Source organism: Melopsittacus undulatus, chromosome 9 (genome assembly GCF_012275295.1).
Source record: "Melopsittacus undulatus isolate bMelUnd1 chromosome 9, bMelUnd1.mat.Z, whole genome shotgun sequence".
NCBI classification, from domain to species: Eukaryota; Metazoa; Chordata; class Aves; order Psittaciformes; family Psittaculidae; genus Melopsittacus; species Melopsittacus undulatus.
The window spans coordinates 11,943,874-11,952,507 of record NC_047535.1 but is presented as its reverse complement, the minus strand read 5'-3'; the positions used below and the strand labels follow the sequence as shown (position 1 = coordinate 11,952,507).

Genomic DNA, 8,634 nt, shown 5'->3' with positions numbered 1-8,634 from the left:
GATTCCCCAGGGTACAAGAGGCATGGAAGAGTTTGGGGTTTCACCCCCCACCCCCCCCCCCCGCTGAATTACCGCTGTGCAGAGGCTCTGCTTGTGGAGTCCTACCAGGATTGTGGGCAGGGTGGGCACAGCTGTGCCAGGGGGCAACAAGGGAAGCTGCTGTTGCAGTGAAGGTGTGTTTGCAGCCACATCTTAGCCCCCACCCCCCTACATATAAAAAGACAAAGGGGTTGTGTGTGGGGGAGAAATGTCTGTATTTAAGTTTGCTGTGAAATCTGTCTTAAACAATTATTTAAAGAGAAGAACCTGCTGCCAGTAACTGAAGCCAGGTATTGACACACCCCGAGCGTGTGGGGCTGCAGGCAGGATGAGCCAAGCAGGGTAACTGATAAAACCCCCTGCCTGGCATGGAGCTTGAACTCAGAATTTGCAGTTAGTTCAGAACCACCAGACACAGAACAGGCTGACAGGTGAAATAATCATTAATCCACAGGAGGGAGTGAGCAAGGAGGCATCCCTGCAGTTTAACCATGGGAATGACATTCCAAACACAACTGGTACCTCTGGCAGCTCTTACTGGAGTTCTTGACATGAACAGCCACTTGTGACTTATAATTTCCTCTTCATTCGGGTCTTCACATCACCGAAGATGTTGATCTTTTGTTTAACCCAATACGCCTCATAGCCCGAGGTGCCGGGAATGAAGTCATGGAGTTCCCCAACGTACTTCCTCATGTCCCGAGCGGAGGCATAGCCTGCAAAGGGAACTCCTTGGAGGAGGTACTGCTGGAGAGGAAGTACTCGGAGAGCTGCCCCCTCCCCAAGGAAACAGGAAGGGAGTGGAGTGACCTGCACCCTCAGCAGTTCCACTGCTGTCAGTACTGGGCACGCAGGGGATCCCTGCTTCATCCAGAACCATTTTCAGGGATATTCCCAGTTTTCAGGGATATTTCTAGTGTGAGGCATCTCTCCCCATGGCAGGGGGTTGGAACTGGATGGTCTTAAGGTCCTTTCCAACTCAAGCCAATCTGTGATTCGGTGATACTTTCCCCAGCACCACGGAACATTACCTGTCACTATGTTATTCCTTGGGTACTCATGCAGGGCACAGTGTGGACATTCCTCCTCAGGTGCTGTGGGGTCTGTTTCTCCTTCACTGCTGTATCAAGGGGGAAAAAAAAATCTGGTATGTTTTTTGGGGTTGTCTTGAGATTTGGGGGAGGGGGCCCCAAATCCAGCCACTGAGAGCAGCAAAATACCTTTGTGTCAGGTCTAGCACGTGCTCATCCTCTTCCTCCTCCCCGCCTGTGCCCACGGCCTTGGGTCTGTCTGTCAGATTCCTGTCGCACTGTGAGCATCGATGCAGGATGGAGTTAAAGGTCTGCTGGGACTCAGGCAGAGCAGCAGCCCCAAGGGCCCAGCACAGGGGGGGTTAGGACTCAGGATCTCATAATGTAGAATGGTTTTAGAACACATTTTTGCTTCAAAAGGACTGAGGAGCTGCTTTGAGAGAGAGAAGCAGCATCTTGGAGCTACAAGGAGAAGGGGAATGCTACATGAAGGGCTGAGCTCAGATCTCTGCCATCATCATTCCTGGAAAGATGTGTTGGAGATGGGACATCTCTGGATGAGGGAGAAAACCCTCCTGCACATCCCATACTCGATCTTGGTGCTGTCCTCTGGGATATCACACTGGGAAGGACACACTTGCTGCAGCAAGCACAGGATTTGATCCCATGTTTGGACTGAGGGGCTGGGGTGAAGCTGAGGCTCCCTGAAGCTCATAGACCCACTGGTTTATTTAACCTACACCTGTAGTAGCAATTTCTCATCTTACCTGTTCTGCCAGTGAATCATCTGCCTGCTCCCAAATAAAACAACCGATCTGCCTTCTGATTTCTGCCGTGAATGAAAAGATAAATGACAGTGAGAGCATCACTGTGGCTGGGGAGGTGGCCGCTGCCTGTGCAAGCCCCGGCCCCTCACAGACACTGGCAAAGGCACTCAGGAGCCCAGGCAGGAGCTCATTGCACAGCACCACAACAGAACAGCTCCATGTCTGCATGGACAGCAGTGAAGAGTGGTGTCCCTCAGGGAGCCGTACTGGGACCAGTCAGTGACATGGGCAGTAGGACTGAGCACCCCCAGCACGTTTGCTTATGGCACTAAGCTGTGCAATGCAGTCAACACGCTGGAGAATAGGGATGGGACTTGGAGAGGTGGGACCATGTGAACCTCATAGGAGTTCAGTCAGGCCAAGTGCAAGGTCCTGCCCCTGGGTCAGCGCAATCCCCAGCACAAACACAGGTTGGGGGAGACCGGATGGAGCAGCCTAAGAAGGACTTGGGATGCTGGGTGATGACCAGCTCCCCATGACCTGGCTTCAGTGTGCACTTGAGCCCAGAATCCCCCTCCTGTGCTGGGCTGCACCCCCAGAACATCAGCAGCAGCTCAGGGAGGGGATCCTGCCCCTCTGCTGTGCTCTGGGCAGACCCCCCCTGCAGCCCTGATCCAGCTCTGGGGCACCAGCACAAGAGGGACCTGGAGCTGTTGGAGTGAGTGCAGAGGAGGCCATGGGGATGCTGCGAGGGCTGGAGCAGCTCTGCTCTGGAGCCAGGCTGAGAGAGCTGGGCTGGGGCAGCCTGGACAAGAGAAGGCTCCTGAAGGGGAGACCTGAGAGCAGCTCCAGTGCCTAAAGGTGCTGCAGGAAAACTGGAGAGGGGCTTGGGACAAGGGCCTGCAGGGACAGGCCAAGGGGAATGGCTTTAACCTGCCAGAGGGGAGACTGAGATGAGCTCTTAGGCAGAAGCTCTTCCCTGTGAGGGTGCTGATGAGCTGGCACAGGGTGCCCAGAGAAGCTGTGGCTGCCCCATCCCTGGCAGTGTTCAAGGCCAGGTTGGACACAGGGGCTTGGAGCAAGCTGCTCCAGTGGAAGGTGTGGCAGGGGTTGGAACTGGATGAGCTTTAAGCTCCCTTCAACCCAAACCAGTCTGGGATTCTATGATTAATAGATGGAGTGTCCCCTGCCTCTGCAGAGGAAGGGTCACTCCCAGCAGAAGGAAATTCCCTTCATCTACAGCAGAAGTAACTGGAGTTTCTGTTTTACACCACCAAAAGTTTGTGTGCATGGGGGAACCCCCAGGGGAGCAAAACCCTGATTGTTCCCCCCCAACCTTCTTGCAGGCAAGCTGGTGGCAGGACAAAGTGGCCAAGAGCCACCGATGTCTTCTCTCCCGCACTGGTGTTGGCCCATGCAGAGAGGTAAGAGGAGTGGAAGACTGTGGCTCTGCCCTCCAAGTAACTGAGGCTCTCGTGTATTCTGGAAGAGAAAAAGATAGCTGGTTTCCAAAGGGAAACCTGGGACAAACCCCAAAAACACATAAACCCCCAAAAGTTTTAGGGGAGCACTGTCATTACAACTGACAACAGCACCTCATGTTCTGCAAGTTTCTAACTCTGAAGCAACACAATCCCAGCTGCCAGCACATCATGAGAGCAGCCTGGAGGAATGTCACTGGGGAGCAGGTAAAACCATCTTCTGTATGGGACTCACTGGCACTGCTCTGCACTCAACATGAGGCTGGTTCTTCAGGGAGGGGGAAAACGTGGGTTTTGTGTATTTATTCTTGACTCAAAGAGCAGCAGCCAGCAGCTGTGCAGAGGTGAGGGTGGAGGATGCTCAAGCACTCACTGTCCTCAGAGCTGAATTAAAAATACTGTTTGCTGGTTTAGAGGGTATGGATAATGATACACTTTTTTCCAATAAATAATCATAGAATCATAGCATAGTTAGGGTTGGAAAGGATCCAGTTCCAACCCCCCTGCCATGGGCAGGGACACCTCACACTAAACCATATCACCCAAGGCTTCCTCCAACCTGGTTTTGAACACTGCCAGGGATGGAGCATTCACAACTTCATGGGCAACCCATTCCAGTGCCTCTACACCCTAACAGTAAAGAACTTCCTCCTTATATCCAGTCTAAACTTGCCCTGTTTAAGTTTTAACCCATCACCCCTTGTCCTATCACTACAATCCCTAATGAAGAGTCCTTGCCCTGCATCCTTATAGGCTCCCTTCAGATACTGGAAGGCTGCTAAGAGGTCTCCACGCAGCTTCTCTTCTCCAGGCTGAACAGCCCCAACTTTCTCAGCCTGTCTTCATATGGGAGGTGCTCCAGTCCCCTGATCATCCTCGTGGCCTCCTCTGGACTTGTTCCAACAGTTCCATGTCCTTTTTATGTTGAGGACACCAGAACTGCACACAATGCTCCAAGTGAGGTCTCACGAGAGCAGAGCAGAGGGGCAGGATCACCTCCTTCAACCTGCTGGTCACGCTCCTGATGCAGCCCAGGATACGGTTGCTTTCTGGGCTGCGAGCACACACTGAAGCCGGCTCATGTTCATTTTCTCATTGACCAACACCCCCCAAGTCCTTCTCCGCAGGACTGCCATGAATTTCCTTCTTGACCGACCTGTAGCTGTGCCTGGGATTGCTCCAGCCCAGGTGCAGGACCTTGCACTTGGCATGGTTAAACTTCATAAGGTTGGCATCAGCCCACCTCACAAGCATGTCAGGGTCCCTCTGGATGGCATTCCTTCCCTCTAGTGTATCAACCGAACCACACAGCTTGGTGTCATCAGCAAACTTGCCGAGGGCACACTCAATCCCACTGTCCATATCACTGACAAAGATGTTGAACAAGACCAGTCCCAACACTGATCCCTGAGAGAGACACCACTTGCTACTGGTTTCCAGTTGGACATTAAGCCATTGACCACAACTCTTTGCATGCAGCCATCCAGGCAGTTCTTTATCCACTGAGTGGTCCACCTATAAAATTGATGTCTCCCCAATTTAGAGACAAGGATGTCATGTGGGGAAGTGTCGAACACTTTGCACAAGACCAGGTAGATGACATCAGCTGCTCCACCCCTGTCCATCAGTTCCATAGCCCCATCATAGAAGGCCACCCTATTGGTCAGGCAGGATTTCCCCCTAGTGAAGCCATGCTGGCTGTCATCAAGCACCTTGTTATTTTTCATGTGCCCTAGCATGCCTTCCAAGAGAGTCTGCTCCCAGATTTTGCCAGGCACAGAGGTGAGACTGACTGGTCTGTAATTCCCTGTGTCATCCATTTTCCCCTTCTTGAAAATGGGGGTTATATTTCCCTTTTTCCAGTCATCAGGAACTTCACCTGACTGCCATGATTTTTCAAATATGATGGTCAGTGGCTTTGCAACTTCATTCGTCAGCTCTTTCAGGACCCGCAGATGGATTTCATCAGGGCCCATGGACTTGTGTACATTCAGGTTCTTAAGATGGTCTTGAACCAGATCCTCTCTTACAGTGAACCCAAGGTCTTCATTCTCACAGTCCCTGCATCTGCCTTCCAAGACTTGAGTGGTGTGGTCAGAGCCTTTGCCAGTGAAGACCGAGGCAAAGAAGTCATTCAGAACCTCAGCCTTCTCCAAATCCAGGGTAGGCAGTTCTCCCGACGGCTTCCATAGGGGGCCTATGCTGTCCCTAGTCTGTCTTTTATTTGCTACGTACCTACAGAATCCTTTCCTGTTACCCTTAACATCCCTAGCCAAGTTTAATTCTATCTGGGCCTTAGCTTTCCTAACCTGGTCCCTAGCTTCCCAGACAACAACCCTGTATTCTTCCCAGGCCACCTGTCCTTGCTTCCACCTTTTTCCTTCTAATTTTCCTCAGCAGCTCCTTATCCATCCAAGGAGGTCTCCTGGCCCTCCTGCTGCACTTCCTTCTAGTTGGGATGTAACACTCCTGAGCTTGTAGCAGGTGATCCTTGAATATTAACCAACAGTCTTGGGCCCCCCTGCCCTCTAGGGCTATATCCCATGGAACCTTACTAAGCAGGCTCCTGAAGAGGCCAAAGTCTGCTCTCTTGAAGTCCAGGGCAGTGAGCTCTGAGGATCTCCAATTTTACCATCTCATGATCTCTGCATCCAAGGCTGCCCTGCAGCGTCACATTTCCAATGAGCCCTTCCCTGTTGGTGAGCACGAGGTCAAGCAGGGCACCTCTCCTTGTCGGCTCCTCTATTACTTGCTGAAGGAAGTTGTCTTCCACACAGTTGAGGAACCTCCTGGATGTCTTGTGCCAGGCCGTACCATCGCTCCAGCAGGTATCAGGGTGGTTGAAGTCCCCCATGAGAAAAAGGGCCTGTGAGCATGAGGCTGTTCCTATCTCTCTGTAGAGTTCTTCATCCACAGGTTCCTCTTGATCAGGCAGTCTGTAACATATCCCCACAGTGATGTATCCCATCACTGTTCTCCCTTTAACCCTGACCCACAAACTCTCTGTTGACTGCTCAGCTGTCCCCAGAGTTCCATACTCTCCAGCCTATCCCTAACATAAATACCAACTCCCCTTCTCCACCTGCCAGGCCTATCTTTTCTAAGGAGCCTGTAACCTTCCATTCCAACACTCCAGTCATAGGAGCCATTCCACCATGTTTCTGTGATGCTTATAAATATATTGAATATATATATTATATATATATGTAAACTCTCCTGGTTGAACAACCCAGTCCAGCAAGACGCTGTGTGAGAAGAAAGGTCTTTGCTCAGGGTTTCTTGGGATTCCCCTTCTGCAGCTGGAATGGTCGTCTGAGGATTACAAAAATCTAGGACAGGTTTAAGCAATTTAAAGCAGTTAAAGGAAGCTGCTTAGTCCAGCCTAGCAAAGTCTGCTGCAAAGCACAGAGAGGAAACATTGCAGGTTCCTTCCACATAAATATATTTATATGATATTGAATATATATAAAGATTCATCAGGGACTGTAGTGATGGGACAAGGGGTCATGGGTTCAAACTGAAACAGGGGAAGCTCAGGTTAGATCTAAGGCAGAAGCTCTTCCCTGTGAGGGTGCTGAGGCGCTGGCACAGGGTGCCCAGAGAAGCTGTGGCTGCCCCATCCCTGGCAGTGTTCAAGGCCAGGTTGGACACAGGGCTTGGAACAAGCTGCTCCAGTGGAAGGTGTCCCTGCCTGTGGCAGGGGTTGGAACTGGACGAGCTTTAAGGTCCCTTCCAATGCAAACCATCCTGGGATTCTGTGATTCACCAGCTGGAGGAAGACCCTGAGAAGCCTTTGCTTGTATTTGTAGAAATGTTCTTGAGCTTTCTCATTCTTTTATATTAAGCAAGCAGAAGGAAAACAGCAGTTCATCCATCTTCCAGCCATGTTTACCTCCATGCTTTGCTTTCAGAGTCAACTCTTGAAGCTTTTCAGCTTCCTTCTTTGGGGATGGTGTGACCTCTGTGTTAGACCCTGACTTTTCTAGTAGATCAACTAGAAGGTAGTAATAAAACTAGCATTATTAGGTTAATTCCCTTGGCATCGTTAAGCCAGCCTGACACGTGGATGGGTTTTGCTGTTTTGGGTTTCTGTAGCTCCAGTTTAGTGTGGAGCTGAGTTTTCAGACCCTCTTAAGCAGCAAAACCCTGCTGATCCGTACCAGGTGCTTTAAAAACACCACCCTGGCTTTTAAAGGATCATAGAATATATGTTAAAGGATCATAGAATCAATGAGGTTGGAAAGGGTCTTTAGCATCATCAAGTCCAACCATTCCCCAGCACTGCCAAGGCCACCACTAAACCAAGGATGTCAACATCCATTAAACACACTGAATTGGTATCCACCTTCATCGACCTGCTCCATACAGACATCGCATGGAGAGGCTCCATGGGCCGCAGGCATGCCCTGAGCAAGGTGGGTGCTGCAGGCACAGGGGTGACAGAGGGGGCACACAGCTCACCTGCGGGTGTCCGGGTGTGCAGCATCACTGCTGAACAGGTACTCAGCATCCTGCCAGTGGGCGCACTCCCCACCACCGGCCGCTGCGGAGAGGAGCAGAGAGCAGGGAGCTGGGCACCCAGCAGGGTCCAGCTCTGGTGACATGGGGTGGGGACCGCAGAGCTGGGCCCTGCAGTGTGATGTGTGCCCCCCCCCCCCCCGGGTGTGGGTCTCCCACTGCCCCACTGAGGACTCTTCTAGGCTTTCTCTCAGTGTGGGGGCATCATGGTGTGAAGGGTGGTCAGTAAGGGGTGCAGGGGCTGTGCCCCACTGCTCTGCCCCACTGAAGGGTGCAGGGGCTGTGTCCCATTGATCTGCCCCACTGAGGGGTGCAGGGGCTGTGCCCCATTGCTCTGCCTCACTGAAGGGTGCAGGGGCTGTGCCCCACTGCTCTGCTCCACTGAAGGGTGCAGGGGGTGTGCCCCATTGCTCTGCCCCACTGAAGGGTGCAGGGGCTGTGCCCCATTGCTCTGCCCCACCAAGGCTCTGTCAGCTCCATCCCCAGACCCTCACCCCACAGCTCCCTCCGGCCGGGGCTCACGCTCTGTGAGAACCAGGCGCTGCGGCCCCGGAACATGGCGGCGGCTGAAGGAGCACTGAGGGGCGAGGACGAGAACCCGCGGGACGGGAGCTGAAAGAAGTCCCCGGCGCTGCTCCCCCGGTGCCGGGCAGCGGGAGTCGGAGCCCTGCGGGTTCTGACCCCTCCCGCGGGCTCCCCCTGCGCCACCGGCTGAGCCCTTTACAGCACTGCCACAGGCAGGGACACCTTCCACTGGAGCAGCTTGTTCCAAGCCCCTGTGTCCAACCTGGCCTTGAA

The 8,634-nt window shown here is 52.7% G+C and overlaps 1 protein-coding gene across 1 annotated transcript; it reads right to left on the bottom strand.

The window, feature by feature from the left end:
- Positions 1-609: 609 nt before the first annotated feature.
- Positions 610-8,394, bottom strand: TERB2 (telomere repeat binding bouquet formation protein 2). Its single transcript, XM_034066301.1, has 7 exons — positions 8,331-8,394; positions 7,780-7,861; positions 3,174-3,319; positions 1,838-1,899; positions 1,260-1,348; positions 1,071-1,159; positions 610-755 (listed from the first exon to the last, which is right to left on the bottom strand). The coding sequence occupies exons 1-7, from the start codon at positions 8,392-8,394 to the stop codon at positions 610-612; spliced, it is 678 nt and encodes a 225-aa protein (XP_033922192.1).
- Between the last annotated feature and the right edge of the window lie 240 nt (positions 8,395-8,634).

Coding starts and splice junctions, on each gene's coding strand:
- TERB2 (XM_034066301.1), bottom strand. CDS start 8,394: ATGTTCCGGGGCCGCAGCGCCTGGTTCTCACAGAGCGTGAGCCCCGGC. Junction 1,900..3,173: donor ACCAGCTTGCCTGCAAGAAG/GTTGGGGGGGAA, acceptor CATTCACGGCAG/AAATCAGAAGGCAGATCGGT. Junction 1,160..1,259: donor GTGCTAGACCTGACACAAAG/GTATTTTGCTGC, acceptor CCCTTGATACAG/CAGTGAAGGAGAAACAGACC.